At 41.0% G+C, this 18,957-nt stretch overlaps 1 protein-coding gene and 1 non-coding gene across 6 annotated transcripts in view; one reads left to right on the top strand and one right to left on the bottom strand.

Moving 5' to 3' along the window:
- The window catches only part of Ehmt1 (euchromatic histone lysine methyltransferase 1), a 146,470-nt gene that overhangs the window by 97,784 nt on the left and 29,729 nt on the right, over positions 1–18,957 (bottom strand). For 4 of the 5 annotated variants that reach the window (XM_085681217.2, XM_085681223.2, XM_085681219.2 and 1 more), the window contains exon 2: positions 966–1,032. In XM_085681217.2, coding sequence (XP_085537343.2) covers positions 966–1,032 — 67 coding nt within the window. The remainder of the gene's footprint in view (positions 1–965; positions 1,033–18,957) is intronic. The other variant, XM_085681218.2, reaches the window with a different exon arrangement.
- On the top strand, positions 16,403–16,499 carry LOC125395141 (small nucleolar RNA SNORA31). The gene has a single exon (XR_007230467.1). It is a non-coding gene; the product is annotated as a small nucleolar RNA SNORA31 (small nucleolar RNA).

The raw sequence follows: 18,957 nt of genomic DNA, 5'->3' as shown, positions 1-18,957 counted from the left end.
GTGTGTGTGTGTGTGTGTGTGTGTGTGTGTGTTAATACCTGTCTATTCAGGAATTAGAGATTAAAAAATTAGATTAAAAATTAGATTAAAAATTAGAGATTAAAAAACTGCAATCCTAGGTAAATTCCAAGAAAGTCAAAAGGCTGGGAGAGATAATAAGAGTGTATATATGTGGGGCGCCAGGCAGTGGTGGTGCCTGCCTTTAATCCCACCACTTGGGAGGCAGAGGCAGGTGAATCTCTGAGTTCGAGGCAGCGTGGTCTACAAGAGTTAGTTCCAGGACAGGCTCCAAAGCTACAGAGAAACCCTGTCTCAGAGGGGAAAAAAGTGTATGTGGGACTGGAGAGATAGCTCAGCAGTTAAAAACACTGGCTGCTCTTCCAGAGGGCCTGAGTTCAATTCCCAGCAACCACATGGTGACCCATAACCGCTGTAATGAGATCTGATGCCCTCTTCTGGGCTACATGTTATGAGGGGCTGCGGGCAGGCCTGCTTTTCATCCTGCCCGGCTCCTGCATGGCTAGCTTAGTCCCAGAAATAACAACACACAAATTGTATTTTTTTAAACACTGCCTGGCCCATTACCTCTAGAGAGTTAGTTACTGGCTAACTCTCACATCTTGATATTAACCCATTTCTAATAATCTGTAGCACCACGAGGTGGTGGCTTACCGGAAAAGATTCAGCATGTCTGACCTGGTGGCTGGCTCCATGGCGTCCGGCTCATAGCCCTCTTCCCAGCATTTTGTTCTGTTTACTCCGCCTACCTAATTTTCTGTCCTATCAAGGGGCCAAGGCAGTCTCTTTATTGACCAATGAAAATAACACAATAGACAGATAACCCTCCTCCATCAGCTACAGGCATATACGCAGGCAGAACGCTGTATACATAATTAAAAAATGAACAAACTAGAAAAAAAATGCAAGCAGCAAAGTCCCCTCCTGTTGGGTGAAATAGCCCTTACCTTCCCTTAGCAGCTCAGTTTGCATGCAACAATCCTGCTTGGTCTCTTGCTTGGCCAGAACTGCCTGCTGGAGAGGAAGAAAAAGACATTAGGCATTAATCAGAATATATCAGGGGCATCTTCAAATCAAATAGGGTATACTAACCCATGGATTAGCACAGTCAACTCCAAGAAGAGGGCTGGCATTCAGAAAACAGCCCACAGGACAACATGCCTCGACTGGCAGTAAGAAGCAGCGTTCTCGAGAATCTGTTTATATCCTGCTTACATAGTTAGAAATCTGAAATGCTGACTCTTATTACAGCAAGTTGCTTTGATATGCATGTTACCTCTTTTCATTTACTTTAAAAAAAAATTAACTCTGACCAAAAAAAAAAATTAACTCTTTTTACGTATTTCAAGTGTCTGACACTGACAAAGAAAGCACAGAAAGGGTGGGGTTAAGAGCATGTGCTGTTCTTCCAGAGGACTGGAGTTCAGCTCCCAGCATCCCAGGACGTGGCTTAAAGTCCAGCTCCAGTGGAATCCAATGCCCTCTTGTGGACATCAAGGATAATACACTCAAGTACACATGACCATACATAGCCACACACATATATGCATAATTTAAAAATAATACACCTGCTATATAGAGGCATAAATTTTAATCACAACACTCAAGAGGGCAGAGACAGGTAAACCTCTATGAATTTAAAGCCACCCTGGTCTATATAGCAAGTTCCAGGCCAGTCAGGGTTATACAGTGAAACCCCCTCAAAATAACAGTAATTTTTTAGAAATGTGTAAATTAGAAAATTCAATTAGACAATTAAATCACATATATATATATATATATATATATATGAGCTTAAGTATCCACCACATGGAGAAATATATTATAGTTTAAAGGCCTTAAAACACCAAAATCCCACACTCCTGGAGTTTCAGGCGACAAAAACTTTCAGCCTGTAGACCCTAAAGACATGGCCCTCACCATACATCTAATAACCTTTGGAGCTCCATTTGCTCCAAAAACAGCAAAAAGCTTTCTCGGAACAACCCCAGTGAACCTTCACTCACTGCAATTTCTACTTAACCTGAAGCTCCTAAAATCAGGACCATGCTCTTCTTTGTACCCAAAGTCAAATGTCCTATCCCTCTTCCCTAGAAGCAAACATCTGCCATCAAAAGTGCTTCCCAAATAATCCTCTTGAAAAAACTGCTCATCCTCACTAAACCCACCAAGGAAACACAGGTCATATCCACCAAAAGACAGGAGCATCATGTTCTCCTGATCCCAGGCTAGTCCACCCCCTCTTTCCAGAAGAACCCACAAATGGTTTTTAGTGTAGTCTAAGGACACTAGGACCAGGATTTTTAGGTGTTTGCATAGACAGTCGGGGAAAGGGTCCTGTTGGAACTCACTATTCCTGCACCTGACCTACAGGAAAACCATGGATGCTGATAAGCATCTCTGCAAATCACTTGGAGTGAAAGTCAATCAAGACCACTGAGTACATATCGAGTCCCAGACACGTGGATAATTTCAGTAGGTCCTGTTCCACACCATTAAGCTCATCTCGGAGTTCTGAGACCAGACCAACTAAATGTGGTTTTACATCTTCAAAGACTTATGAACTCCATGTGACACAAACCTTAATCCTAAGGCAAAATCATCTCCAATTATTTTAAAGAAAACATTTACAAACCCCTTGTGATAGTTAACATTGATTAACTTGACAGAATCGAAAAATCATCAGGAAACAAGGCTCTGGACATGTCTACAAGGGATTTTTCTAGGTGAGGTTAACAAAGGGAGTGTGATAGTTTCCTTTAATCGTCAATTTGACACAACCTAGAATCATGAGTGAAGAGAGACTAAAAGAATTGTCTACATTATTCATTACAACTGGCTATTGTTATTTGTTTATATGTCTCTATGCAAAAAAACATGGTTTTGCCACACGGGGCTTATCTTTGTGATTGACCATCTTACTCTTTTGATTCTTATGAATAAAGTAGGTTATTGCATTAGACTTTAGCCTGCTTCATTTTTAGGCTCTACTCTCCCAGGTCCTAATGACACAACCAAATATGGGTGTCACCATTCCTTAGGCAGGGGTCCTAAGTTGTGTAAGAGTAGAAAAACAGAGTTTAGCACAATCAAACATGCATACGTACATTCACGTCTCTCTGCTCTTGAATGTGGATGTGATATGAGTAGCTGCTTCCTTCATGCCTTCACTTTCCCACAATAATGGACCCAGAACTGTCAGTAAAATAAACCCTTTCTCTTCTAAGTTGCTTTTCTGCCAGCAAATTTTATGACAACAGAAAGGAAACTAGAATAGGTGGGAAGGTAAGACTCCATGAACTCAAATCCTGGGCTGAATACAAAGAAAAGAATCAATCACCAGCCTTCTTCTCTCTTCTTCTTGACTGACTGCAGCCATCTTAGCCTCTGCCCACACTACTTTCCTACTATGATGGGCTGTATCCTCAAACTGAGGGTAAAATGAAGCCTGCCTTCCTTGCGTTGTTTCTGTCAGGTATTTTGTCCTAACAGTACATAGAGTAACTAACACACTCCTACTCCTGCTGGAGTAGCAAAAAGAAGAAAAGGCAATACTTTGGCAAACACACCCATGCCCAGTTAGCACCCTTTGTTCCTTTACCCTTATTGTCCATCTGTCTGTCTCACCATCTGGTTCCATGCGACAGCAATGGTCTTGTACCTCTAACATGTCCAGAGTGACCAGCAGGAAGGAGAAGGAAGAGATGGCAAAGATTTCCCAAGAGGCGGCAGAGGTATTCTTCTACCCTTTACCTCAGTTTGGATATCTGCTCTCAACAAGACAGAGTTGATGGCATTCTAGGAATACCCCAGATACACAATCACTACCCTCTGAGTGGTCAAAGAAAGTTACTGTATGGATATGAAAGCATCTGCTGCCCTACAAGACTCACTGTTGAAGGTTTATTCTCTCATTTGTGACATTACTGAGACATAATAAAATCAGGAGAGCTTTAATCTTAATAGTAAAATTCAGAGGTGTGATCTAATGGGAGGAAAATAGGTAACTTGATGTATATATATGAAAGAATATCTGTCTCCAGTCTTTTCCTGTCTCTTTGCTTCCTGGCTGCCATGAGGTGAACAAACAAAGGCATGCAACGTCCAAGAAGGTAGTGCTGAGAATGACAAATGCATCACAAAACCACAGCAATGCCTGAAAAACTACTGCTGCTATAAAGTCCAGACATGTGGAGCATCAGAAGAGATGGATCATACCCCTCCAACACAATGATGATGGAAAGTTCACATGAATACTAAATAATGGGTAAAAAAGACGAAGGCAAAATTCTTCATACTAAATGTCAAACCAGTAAACACAATAAGAAGATGGGAGGTAAAAATTACCTCTATGCAACACCAGCAGTCACCATTTTACCAAAACCACCATACTGGTTCACATCTGGTGCATTAATGAATACTAAACCTATTAAATCAAAGTTTGGTTTTTAAAAAAATTAGTAACAAGGTATAAGCGAGGTATAGTGACCCACACTTGCTATTTCAATGTTAAAAAAAAAAAAGCAAAATTTATTTTGAGGGGGGCTGAAGAGATGGTTCAGTAGTTAAGGGCATTGCCTGCTCTTCCAAAGGTCTTAGTTCAATTCCTGGCAACCACATGGTGGCTCACAACCATCTGTAATGAGGTCTGGTGCCCTCTTCTGGTCTGCAGACAGAATATTGTATACATAATAAGTAAATAGATAAGTATTTTTAAAAAAAAATTATTTTGAGTTAAAGGAGAACCTGGGCTCATAGCAAAACCATGTCTCTTAAAAAAAAAAAAGAGGAAGAAAAGAAAACCAAAATGCATAATCTCATACTTTTTTTCAAACAGGATTTCTCTTTCTATCTCTCTGGAGCTCGCTCTGTAGACTAGGCTGACCTCAAATTCAGAGATCCACCTGCCTCTGCCTCCTAAGTGCTGGGATAAAAGGTGTGCAGCAACACCACCACCTGCGCAAAGCATTTTTTTTAACCTGTCGTTTTTTTCGAGACAGGGTTTCTTTGTAGCTTTGGAGCCTGTCCTGGAACTAGCTCTTGCAGACCAGGCTGGCCTCAAACTCACAGAGATCCACCTGCCTCTGCCTCCCAAATACTGGGATTAAAGGCGTGTGCCACCACCACCCGGCTTGCTCAAAGCATTTATAAGTGCAATGAAAACACCAAAACAAAAAACAAAAACAAAGGGCATCACCTCAACTATATGGAAAAATTCACAACCAATCTTGACAAAGTCAGTATCTCACTTGATGAACTTGATGAACACATCCCATACACTATTGCAGTTTCCTGCATGATGTTACCAATTACACAGAAGTACATGACAAATTCGAACTGAGGAGCCCAATGTTCATCAGAAGCTGGCGAGGTGGCTCAATCACTAAGAGCACTGGCTGCTCTTCTAAAAGAGTCAGGTTTAACTCCAGAGACCTGAGTTCAGTTCCTAGTGCTCACAATAGTCTGGAACTCTGGCCCAGGAGAATCTGACATTCTCTTTTCTGCACGCACTATACACACATAATATACAGACATACATGGAAGCAAAACATGCATTGCATAAAATAAGTAATTATGGTGCATGTGTTGCATATTTGAGTATAGGTACACATATGTCATGGCACACAGACAGAGGTCAGAGGATAATTTTCAGGATTCAATTTTCTTCCTCTACAGTAGGTTTCAGGGATTCAACTCGGGTCATTGGTTTCCTTCCCCCCCCCATTATTTTTCTTTTTGGTTTTTTGAGACAGGGTTTCTCAGTGCAGCCTTGGCTGTCCTGGAACTAGTTCTTATAGACCAGGCCTCAAACTCAGAGATCCGCCTACCTCTGCCTCCAGAATGCTGGAATTAAAGGCGTGTACCACCATTGCCCACTGAGTCATCAGTTTCATGGAACAAGCACCCTCACCAACTGAGTAATTGAACTGACCCAAACCTCTTTTTTTTTGGGGGGGGGGGGTCCAAAGATCTTCCTAACCCTAAAAAGCTGTTTTCCTTTCAACATATTATATGTTTCTGTGTATGTGATGCATGCCTTCAGAAATCAGAGAACAGCTTAAAGGAGTCAGTTCCCCTTCTAGCATGTGGATCCCAGGGACTGTTTTTAAATAAAGACAACATATACATATACATTTCAACTGAATGGACTTCCCTCGTGAATGACAGAAAAGTTACAAGTACCTATTCATCAAGTCTAACATAAAACACAATGTCATAATCAACTAACCTAAACTTCACAAGAGTCAAGATGATTAAAAAAATATTTTTCTATATTAATAAGTATATATCATTAAACTAAAATTTTTCATATATTATTAACTTCAAATTTATTAACGGCTTAACTACTACCTTTCCAGGAAGCTGACCAAGCATACCTGGCACTGAACTGCCTGCCATGCACACTGACATCACCTAACAAACATGACACCTTCCTGCACACAGGGAAAGCCAAGGTACACATGTCAGCCACCCAGCTAGGTAATCATTTATTTTACTAAAGGAAGAGAAATACTTCCTTTATTTATTTATTTATTTATTTATTTATAAGAGAAACTGAAATGCTGTCCTTTGCAAGATTCCTAAAATTCAACCAAAAAAAAAAAAAAAAAAAGAAGTAGATGGGCTTAGAATATAGTGTATTAAGTTCACTCAAAGAAAAAAGTCTGGGCTGGAGAGATGGCTCAGCAGTTAAGAGCACTGCCTGAGTTCAATTTCCAGCAACCACATGGTGGCTCACAACCATCTGTAATGAGGTCTGGTGCCCTCTTCTGGCATGCAGGCATATACACAGACAGAATATTGCATACAAAATAAATAAATAAATTGGCTACTATTCAAAAAAAGTCTATGAAAATACTAGTATTTAAATAATTTTTAGGGCTGGAGAATTGGCTCAGTGGTTAAGAGCACTCAACTGCTCTTCCAGAGTTCCAGCTGCAATTAAGCCTCCAAAGAACACTGCCCTAGCTGTTTTACCTTAATAAAACACAGTTTTAACACTCCAAGGTTGGCTGTCACAGAACTAACACACTTAAAAGGTGTCAACTAGTCCTGCTGTCCACAGTACACTATGACATTTTATGATCTGCCTCATCAACAGACCATAGGAGGCAAGAAGTCAACACCTGCTAAAACTCATCTAGAAGAGTAGTTCCTACGATAGTCTTTTTGATCAAAGATGAACAGCCTACCAAAAATATAAACCTCTCCCCATCCTGTGAAACTCTTATGTTTCTTATGCCTGTACACCCAACTCTCACCCAACACCAGACAGTCCTGAAATCTGGTTCTATCATGCCCTCGCCTTTTGTGTTGATTATGAATTAGTCAATCACATCATATCGTGATAGAGCAAGACACTGTCATCAACCTGTATTAGAACAAAAGCTCAATAAACTTCCCATTCCAGTGCACTTGTTCACCAGGTTTGGATTGTTGAGCACAATTTGCAAAAGGAAAATTACCTTGCAAACTTACTTTTGCTTTGTTGATGTGTCTCTTTGTGTGACAGCAGGAATATTCTAATATTCTGTTCCAGCATTCCTTCAAATGCAAACATGTTATTCTTCAATTCCTTAGTCTTTCACATCATAACCAGCCTATGAACTGAGTATTTTGTCAGCCAACTAATAAAGTAGTTCTTGTGGGGAGGTTATTAAATGTTTCCTGATTCTGCAATATCTCTGATGATACTAAAAAGCAAGGACGTGATCATAAGCTAGGCCAGCATAGCAGCCGCATCCTCTCTACAGGCCAGGTTGAGAAAGCCACAAACAGGCAGAAGAGGTAAAAAGATGACAAAATCTCATCCCAGAACCTTTCTGCACACCAGAGAGCTGTGCTCTAAAAGGTAACTAAAAACCTTGATTGATCCTGCTTTATGTAAGATACATGAATGGCATGGGTAGAAATATCTTCTTGCCATTCTCATTTGGCCTAGCAAGCACACAGTATACAACCCAAAAGAAGAATTTCTCATCTCAGTATCAAGGTTTTAAGTATTCTTACATGAGGATAAAAGTAATTCTACCAGGTGTGGTGGTGCATGCCTTTAATCACAGCACTCAGCAGACAAAAGCAAAAGGATCTCTTTGAGTTCCAAGCCACCCAGGGCTATGCAGTGAGACCTCTCTCAAACAAACAAAAATACAAAATACTTGAAGTTATTAAAACTTAAATGGCTTCAAGGTCTTCAGAGCAGTGGGAGTAGGGGAAGGTCAGCTCCCATTGGACAGCACAGTGGGAAGAGGGCAGGTAACGACAAGGATAGTCTCAAAGATATTATGCACTCAGTCTACCTATCAAGACTACTGAAACAAGATACATCCGGGAATCAGAATTTCCCCTAGGAATCTCAGTGACAGAAGGAAAAAGCTAAATTCCACTGTTAGTCAAAGGACAGGAACCTATCACCAGGAAAAGGAAAGATTTTAGACAGTGCCCTCCTTTGAAAGAAGGCTTGAACCAAGACAATGATGGATCAATAATGACCCATCTTGACCTGAACCAAATCTTGACTGCTTAATTATTCATATCCCTTGCCTTATTAAACTTTCACACTCATATTAGGACCCTGGGTGACTAGATCTCTATCACTCTGCTCAATGTGGCCATACTGAGTTTTCTTGGGGTTTTTTTGTTTGTTTTTGTTTTTCTGTTTATCACTATTAACTTGGCCGTTCTTTTTTTGGGGGGAGGGGGTTCGCGACAGGGTTTCTCTGTGGTTTTCGAGCCTGTCCTGGAACTAGCTCTTGTAGACCAGGTTGGCCTCGAACTCACAGAGATCTGCCTGCTTCTGCCTCTTGAGTGCTGGGATTAAAGGTGTGCATCACCATCGCCGCCCGGCTAACTTGGCTCTTCTAAGACAGATAGCCAAATCTAGCTAAGGGCTTCCAGGAGCACAGGTTCTAGCCCTAAATTCAATAACAGGTCCAAAACTAGCTCTGTCCAAAGGGTAATCCACAGAGATCAACCACAAAAATGTAACCCGGCACATGGGTTAAAAATTCTATTGTTTCGGGAACTGGAGAGATGGCTCGGTGGTTAAGAACACTGCCTGTTCCTCCACCGGTCCTGAGTTCAATTTGCAGCAACCACATGGTGGCTCACAACCATCTGTAATGATGGTGCTCTCTTCTGGCCTGCAGGCATACACGCAAACAGAATACTGTATATATAATTAATTAATTAACTAATTAATCTTTAAAAAATTTCTGTTATTTCACATGTTCAACTCTGGCATCTGCTGTTACTGACTAGGGCTTTCCAGAAAGTGGTAGAACTCAAAGACAAGCATGTACAAGATTACAGGCCTGCCGGCCAGGACCCTCTTAGCTTTGTCCTACCCCTTTGCATGTAACTTCCCACCTTCCTCTTAAAGCCACATCTGGTTACATAACTTAAAGATCATGAAAATGCGGAGAAGGCTAACTATAACTGCTGCACAGGTGTTATGTTTAAAAGAAGTCTAAGCCAGTTCAGCAGAAATTGGGAAATAGAATTCCTTATCAGTAGGGCAAGGCTGAAGATAAGAATATCTGAATAAATCTCCCATGAAAGATAGAGAAGGGAAAACTGAAGAAAATGTGTCTGCAAGGAATTGACACCCTTAGCACTTTAGCCTCCAAGTATTTCCATCCATTATTTGTACCGGGGAACAAGTCACCTTCCGAGTGTCTAGCCGCAGAGCAGAAAAATATTAAGGATGGGAAATTTCCTGCAATCTGTAAACTTGTTCTGGGGATTTTACAGTTGAGTATGATCAATGGGGAAGAGGGATGTAGTGAGGAGGAGACTCTTTTCCCTATACAGGGACATAGCCAGCTGAACTTTACATACAGGGAAAAGATCACCTTCTCTTCCAGAGAGCAGAGATTTTGGGTTCTAGTAAAAATAATAAAAATGTCACTGCGTTGGTTTGAATGAAAATGGCCTTATGGCTGGCTTATAGGGAGTGGCACTAGATGTGATGTTGTTGGAAGTGTGTCACTGGGATGGCTTTGAGGTTTTAAGTGCTTAAGCCAGGCTCAGGGACTCTCTCTTCCTAATGCTTGCCAAACCAGGTGTACAATTCTCAGCTACCTCTCTAGTACCATGTCTGCCTACATGCAACTATGTTTTCCACCATGTTGATAATGGACTAAAACTTTGAACTGTAAACCATCCCCAATTAAAAGCTTTCCTTTATAAGAGTTGCTGTGATCATGGTGTCTGTCTCTTCACAGCAATAAAACCCCAACTAAGATAATCGAATTCTGGCTTCTTTCTCTCTCAGTTTAGCGGGGCTCTCAAGAGTTAGAGTTAGCATCTTCTCAAGAATGGGAGCATCAAGGAAATATGCAGGATGCAAACAGTTAGCTCAGCAATCACAGAGACACAAAGCACTCCTCCCCTAATCTCCACACAACAGCTTCACCAGCTAATTATCAAAGGAGTGGAGGGTGGGGGGAAGAACACTTTCAATGTCTGAGATTTTTTTCTCCTTTGTCTTTTTGTTTTTTCCCTTGGCAGAAAAAAATCCATTCCTAAATTTGGAATATATAATTGATATCTAAAGTAGGCCCAGAAATTACATTTAAGAATTTCAAAATCCAAAACAGATTCCTTTCCCGTTTACTTAACCCTTCACTGGGCCTTTCTACTAAGAAAGAAAACTCCACCCAAGGTGCCTCTAACAAGGCTTCCTTCAACCACTGTACTTTCCCCAAAAGAAACAGGACTAAGATATATTCCTCTATGGGTATCCCCCCAGTGATCTCACTTTCACACTGATGCACCTCTTAAGTGCCTGAACCAACAGAATATGGTGCAATAACACTCAAGAACCCCTGAACCCTGACCACGGCACCATCACCACTCCTCTGCCATACTGGCTACCACAATGCTGCCTAGCCAGTATGGATGACAAGCCCTATTCACAAGAGGCTACAGACGTTCCAATCAACAACATCAACAGTGAGCATGACCACAAGTAAGCATAAACAAGACTTCAGATGAATTCAGCCCAGTGTCCAAGGCTTCCAAGCCCAGGATGTAGACTCATGAACAAGAAAAATGCCACACATATACCAAGTCCCTTGTCTGAACATTACTGCTATTTTCAACCACTAAATTGCATGACAGGATATTATTATGTGGCAATCTTCCTTCTGCCCTTCTCCTAACTACTACAGATCGCTCTCATTGGGGAAAGAGAAGCCATCTGTGTTGTAGCAGGAGTCTGGGACACAGAACTCATTTGACAACCCAAACTTACATGCACTACTCACTAATGTCCTGGGCTATAATGTCCAAAATGAGCAAATCAATTGTTTAAGCAAATGAACTGGTTTTAAAAACAAAATCTGAAAGGGATAGTCACTAAACAGAAACAAAGTCACATACACAGCCTGTGGCCCTTCTACTATAAACACGCTTTAAAGTAAGGAAACAAAACAAAACAAAAAAGCTACACAGTTATGGGAGCACAGGTCTGTAATTCCTAGCAACAGAAAGGATAAGATAGGAGGATCAGTAGTTTGAAGACAAGCTAGGCTACAGAGTAAGACCCTGCTCAAACAAAAGCCTGTAAAACTCTGCTATGACTAGAATGGGTTCTGACATGGCTGGTAAGCAATTAATTCAAAGGAATCCAGCAGAGAAACATGTACAGGTTAGTTGGACTTTCCCTTAGACTTGCATGTGAAGACATACTTCTAGCCACCAAAAAGTATGTAACTTTCTACTCTTTGGGTTCCTTGTTGTTATTATGTTTGTTTCCATCTTTTACTTGTATTGTATTGTATCGTATTGTATTTTAGAACTGAGAGATTGAATTTTGGGCCTGGTCTACTATTGAGCTATATAACCATAGCTATCTTTCTACATTAAAAAAATAAACAAACATCCTGTGGTGGTCTGAAAGAAAATGCCCCCCCAAAGGAAGTGGCACTATTAGGTGTGGCATTGTTGGAGTAGGTGTGGTCTTACAGGAGGAAGTGTTGTGGGCCCACATTTCATATACGATAATTTACAGACAGGCTCACTGGCCACTAGGCAGCTGTCATCCTGCCAAACAAACAAGACAGCCACCTAACAAAGACCAGGATGTATGGCTCCTTCTCCTTTGTTAAAAGGTAGATTACCTGGGGAGAGGTGTTGGTGACTACCTTGCAGGTGTATCCCTAGACCCGCGTCCCGAGAAAGAAAATATTAATGAGGATCCACCTTGGTTTACCTGGTTATTTTGGTAGAATAAATGCGGGTAGATCTTCAGGATGCATAAAGCCTGAGATGCTTTTCTGTGATGACTGTGTGAACTGTGTCTCATTTTCTAGCACCTCCATACTGGTCAAGTTAGGGAAAATAGTTTTCTACGTTGGGGCCTACGGGCTATGACAAAGTGTATTACTGTGGAGGCAGGCTTTGAGGTCTTGTGCATGCTCAAGCCAAGCCCAGTGAGGCAGACCACTTCCTGCTGCCTGTGAGTCATGATGTAAAAACTCACTTTCTCTAGCACCATGTCTGCCTGCATGCTGCCATGTCCTGCCATGATAATAATGGACTAAACCTGTGAACTGTTGCCATGGTCATGTCTCTTCATTGGAATAGAAACCCTAACTACAGCACAGCCTCACTAAGCTGTCGAGATTAGCCTTTGAATTTGTGATCCTCATGCTTCACCTTAGTGAACAGTGGGGTTATAGGCCTGTGCCACCAAGTACAATCCTTTTGAATCTGATTAGTACAATGATGACACTTTGGTTCATGGACAAATTTAAGTTTCTGGCCTTTAGAGAGCTAACATTTCATTTTCTTCCCAGTACAGTGCCTATATTATCACAGCATAGGGCATTATATGTGGCCATCACATCAGTCAGTTCCCATGAAGGTAGTCTGGTGCAGGAGAATTGTCTGTATTCATGTTTTAAATAAACGCTGATTGGCCAGGCAGGAAGTATAGGTGAATCAACCAGACAGGAAGTAGAGGTGGAGCAAAGAGAACAGGAGTATTCTGAGAAGCAGAAAGCTCCTCCGCCAGTTCAGCCCAGACCACCAAAGAAGCAACATGTGACCTGCCCCACTATGAAAGGTAATAAGCCATGTGGCTAACATAGATAAGAATAATGGGTTAATATAAGCTACAAGAGCTAATAAGAAGACTGAGCTAATGGGCCAATCAGTTTATAATCTAATGGAGTTCTCTGTGTGATTTTTTCTCTGGGACTAAACAAGTGGGGTATCAGGCAGGACAGAAACCCCAACAAGCAGGCCCCTTCATGTTACAGTAGTCCCCAACTCCACAGTGTGTGATGTGTGTTCATGCTCATCAGGAAACTGCTGCCAAGTGCTCGTACAGACTTTGCCGACACAGCTGTGACTAAGTAAGCCCATACACCATCTCCCCTTCCCTTAATTTAATAAAGAACAAATAAGGTGAAATCTCAAGGAATCCAGTGCAAAGGCACAAGAATGTATCAAGGGAGGCAGAGGAAATAGTTCATTCAGTAAAGTACTTGCTATGCAGGCTAAGAGCCTGAGTTCAATCCCCAGTTTTGAGTGGTAGTGAGTACTTACAATCCCAGCACCAAGGAGGCAGAACAGGCAGACATCTGGGGCCTTTCTTGCCAGCCAGTCTATTCGAAGAGAGGCATAATTCAGCCAATTCCAATACCAAGGGCAATCTTCCCTGACCCGGAAATTCTGGTTTTTCTTATGCCTTTCCATGTATACACATCATTACCACCCTCTACCTTTTGTTTTTCCTGAAAAATACCCTTGCCCACCCTGCCCTGTCTTTCTGCATCCATTCCCCTCCCCATCAGCCACCTATGATATTGGCTCCACTTCCGACAATCCCAAACCAGTCTGGGTTGGTATGACCTTACAAAGGCCTTAGCCAACAAAGGACACAGAGCACTGTGTCTTTGCCACTTGATCAAAACAGAGACCATACTTAAGGACACTCACTACTCTCTAACAGACACAAGCACATCACATACCCCTGCAGTATACAAGAACGTCTGCGTCTTCCCTGGATCCTCCCAATGTTCTCTTCCTGTGATTCACACAAGACACTTTTATGTGAAACACTTGTTCTTTTACAACTGTAAGACCCCCTTTCTAAAACAGAAAAAAAAATGTAGACTGGAATCAAACATAATTCCCAAAGGTCCCAAGAGTGGTGATATTTTGTGCTCTAATAAGGCTTGCCTGAGGATCAGAGGGCAAGGCAGTCCAGGCAGTGGTGGCACACACCTTCATTCCCAGCACTTGGGAGGTGAAAGCAGGAAAATCACTTTCAAGGTTAACACTGGGCTACTTGAGATTTGCCCACTCTAAAAGACAAAGAGCCCATATTTTTGATCCCAGCACTTGGGATCTCACACTTTTAATTCCAGCAATACGGTAGTAGTAACAGGAAAGTGACTTGGCTACGCAGAAGGCAGGAGGAGATAGGAGCTCACGCCTATTCAGTCTGGGGATTCAGTAGAGGTCTCTCTAGTGGCTGGCTCTTTTACTGATCTTTCAGCATTTACCCCATATCTGACTATGGATTTATATTATTAAGACCAATTAGAATTCTCATTACACCCAACAAATACTCAAAGGTCCCTGCAAATGGAATGGTAAAATAGGTCCTGCCCTGACAATACCCTAGCACCTGGAATAGCGCCACTGATATTTTGCATGATTTTCATTTATGCTATTTCTAATTTTTCCAGAGACCAATCAACCTTCTCATCAATTACTGCTGACTGGTTTTGCATTTCAATAGAATCCGCAATTTCCTGTGAATGTTTGCTCAACTATACTCCATTTATATTTTAGGGAAAGAGAACCATTTTCAAAGTTTCTAAATTCAAGAAGGAATAAAACAATGAGAACCAAGAAGCTCAATACTATGGTCCAAATAAAGGATACAGGGTAGCCAAGGCCAAGAGCAAGCCTTGTCCCCATCACTACAATACAACACCCATCAGGACAGCTATAATCACAAAGATGGACAATCAATGACAAGTATTGATGAGGATGTGGAGAAGCTAAAACTCTTATTCACTGTTGGCAAGAACAGAAATTGATGCCATCACTGCACAAAACTGTACAGCAGTTCCTCAAAACAATAAAACACAATTACCAGCCAGTCACTTGGATCCATCTTAGTGCCCTCTAGCACAAATTAATAAAAAGGGAGGAATTATGGAGGCCCAAAAATGTGAACCCATTTCCATCTTGTCTAATGGTCAGAGAGTTGGAACTTACCTCTATGCCTTCAAAGTTATTATCTGTTTCACCTCAAACAAAGGTCCCACCTAGATTTAAACCAATGTTGACAATAATATTCAGATATTGTATTTCAGGAATAGAGAAATAGTTATGTTTCTACTCCAAACAAAAAAAAAATCTAAGGATCCAGCTATGTTCCTACTCCCTTAAGGAGATAATTATGGATTCTACCCAGGAAGTGGTTTGCCTACAGAATGTTTTGGTGTAAAGTGTGAATGTTAACTTGTCTTGTTCGAACAACAAAGTGTTTACCTAAGAATGTAGTTTGCAACCTTCAATTGGTATGTTCATTTCCTTGTATCATGTTAATATAGTTTTTATCTTCCTCTTCCCTTTTGGGATCGGGATATTTTAAGCAACTGAAAATTAAATTGGGTGATTTCAGTATTCACTGGAATTCCCTCCCAGCACCAAAAGAAAGGAAAAAAATAAAAGACTATAGATTATAGAGGGCTAAATGGAAAAGTGTCCCGTGTCCATGCCACTATACCCAACATTACTTCAACGATCAAACAACTGACAGAAGTGAACAGATCTTTCATACTGTACTGAATCTTACTGATGTTTGGATTTTGTTTTTGTTTTTTAATTACATTTCTAAAGTTTATTTTGTAGATTAAGACTAGAAATCATAAAATAAGGCTGATAGTTAGTTCAGTCAATAAGTGCTTGTTATGCAAGCTTGTCTCCCAAAGCAATATACAATCATCTGGCACAAGGGCACAGGCTGATGATCCCAGCACTATGAAGGCACATGTAGTTGATCCACAGGCCAATCAGAGAACCTGTCTCAAAATACAAGGTAGAAAGCTTTTGAAGTTGTCCTCTGGCCATATAGCACACTCCTGTACATGAGGCAGACACACACACATACACACACAAAACCATAAAATAAATTTTAAAAAATTTTAAATATGAATCTATGCATCATTTATGTGGTCAGTACCCAAAGAGGACAGAAGAGAGCATTATATGATCTGAAGCAGAAGTTACAGATGGTTGTGAGCTGCCATATGGGTGAGAGGAAGCAAACCCAGGACCACTGGGAAAACAGCCAGTGCTCTGAACAGCTAAATCATTTTTCCAAACCCTATCACAATCCTCCTTAAAAATGCAGTGGTTTCTTCTGGTTTGCACTAGGATGCCAAAGAAAATGCTCTCCGCGCTTCCTGTCTGTCTGTGTGGCAGTCCAGGTTGATTTGGAGAGTACATGCGTAATAAATAAATGAATGAATGAATGAATAAAATAAAAGTAAAAATTAAAAAAATGCAGTGGTTTGCCAGGCAATGGTGATACATGCCTTTAATTCAAGCATTCATGGGGCAGAGGCAGGCAAAGATCTCTTTGAGTTCAAAGTCAGTCTGGTCTACAGCTCAAGTTCCAGAGCTATACAGAAAAATACTGTCTTGAAAACCTCCCACTCTACTCCCCACCCCACCCCCAGAAAAGAAAAAAAATGTAGTGACTTGCTGTACAAGATGGTATATGCCTAAAATCAGGATCTCAGGCAAGATTCAAGGACAGGCTCACCCGGGCTACATAGTAAGTTCCAATCAAGTCTGAGCAAGACTGTCTCAAAAGTTTAAAAACATTCCAGTGGCTTCTCAGTGCCACAAAATCAAGTTCACACTTCATGATGGGATTTTTGACTCTAGGTCAGTTTTGGCCCAATTTCCATATGCAAAGAAAGACTTTACTTTTTTCCAAGTTGTTAAAAATACAAAAGTATATGCATCAGTGACTATGTACATCAATCTTCACATTTAGTCCTTTTACAAAGAAATTGTAGACCATAACCTTAGTCCAACAATTTTCATTTGAAAAACAACCTGTCAAAAAATCCTTATGCCAACCATGCCGTCTTTCAAATAACTATGCCTTGCAGGCCTGAAGCTTTGTATGTGACTTCTTCCTGTCTTTCTCTTGATGATCCAAGTTGGACACTGATCTTTTCAGGATTCATGAGGCTCTTCCAGCTTAACCCATATTGCTTGATGATACTCTGTGTGTGTCTTAATAAACCTTCCAGCCAAGTCAGATATGATGAATCACACCTATGACCTTAGTACTCAGAAAACTGAGGAATAAGGAGATCCCCCATGAGCTCAAGGCCATTCTAGGCTACTTCTCACTCAATAGAGAAGGTCTAAGAAACAAAAATTTTAGCCTCCTCATCTTTGCAACTCTAGCATCTGCATATAAATCTGACACATAAACCGGGCGGTGGTGGTGCACACCTTTAATCCTAGCACTCTGAGGCAGAGGCAGGCGGATCTCTGTGACTTCGAGGCTAGCCAGGACAACTTCTACAAGGGCTAGTTCCAGGACAGCCAGGGCTACACAGAGAAACTGTCTCAAAAAAACAAAAACAAAAACAAAACTCTGACACGTAATAGATACTCCCCTAGCTACTCAAAGAATATATTCTTTTGTTTTGGTTTTGTTTTCTGAGTACTGGGATGTAACAAGAGGGCCTGCCTGTTGGGGTTTTCTGTCCTTTCCTGTCCAGTTCCCACAGCTGGTAAATACCAAAGAAAATCACACAGAGGTCTACATAAATCATAAACTGATTGGCTCATTAGCTCAGGCTTCTTATTAACTCTATAACTTATATTAGTCCATTATTCTAGTATATGTTAGCCACATGGCTAGGTACCTTTTTCAGCCAGACAGGTCACACTTTCCTTCTTTGATGTCAGGACAGGATTGGGAAGGAATGGGCTTGCTCCTTCCCAGAATTCTCCTGTTCTCATTGATCCACCTCTACTTCCTGTCTAGTTGTCCTGCCTATGCTTCCTGCCTGGCTACTGGCCAATCAGCATTTATTTAAAACATAATTGACAGGGGCTGGAGAGATGGCTCAGCGGTTAAGAGTATTGCTGGTTCTTCCAAAGGTCCTGAGTTCAATTCCCAGCAACCACATGGTGGCTCACAACCATCTGTAATGAGGCCTGGTGCCCTCTTCAGGCATGCACGCAGACAGAATATTGTATACATAATAAATCAATAAATATATATATATTTTAAAAAACACATAATTGACAGAATACAGAATTGCCCCACACCACTGGAATTATAATATATATGCACAGCCAAAACCAATACACTCTGCTATGATTAAGAATGGACAGCAAGGGGCTGGAAAAATAGCTCAGCGGTTAAGAGCATTGCCTGTTCTTTCAAAGGTCCTGAGTTCAATTCCAAGCAATCACATGGTGGTTCACAACCATCCGTAATGAGGTCTGGTGCCCTCTTCTGGCCTGCAGGCATACATGTAGAAAGAATATTGTATACATAATAAATAAATAAATATTTAAATTAAACAAAATGGACAGCAAAAGCCAGGTTGTGATGGCACATGCCTTTAATCTCAATGTTTGGAGGCAGAGTTCCAGGACAGCCAGAGCTACACAGAGAAATCCTGTCTTGAAAAACCTAAGGGGGAAAAGAAGGCAGCAAGCTTCTACATAAAGGCAAGTCAGTCAATCACAGAAAGAATAAACAAAAAAAATGACACATGAATTTTAGTATCAATCCAAAAGGACTTAAAAATATCCATAAAGAAAAAAATACCCATAAAGGTGGTAAATCATTACTTCTGTTTGATCTTGAGGGTCTTTCCACAAATAAGTTTTAGAGTGAGAAAATAACATTCGCTCCAGTGTGGGCAG

This window comes from Myodes glareolus, chromosome 21 (genome assembly GCF_982192425.1).
Source record: "Myodes glareolus chromosome 21, mMyoGla1.1, whole genome shotgun sequence".
Classification (NCBI taxonomy): Eukaryota; Metazoa; Chordata; class Mammalia; order Rodentia; family Cricetidae; genus Myodes; species Myodes glareolus.
Note: the sequence above shows the minus strand (reverse complement) of the source record. Positions and strands in the feature narration are given on the sequence as shown.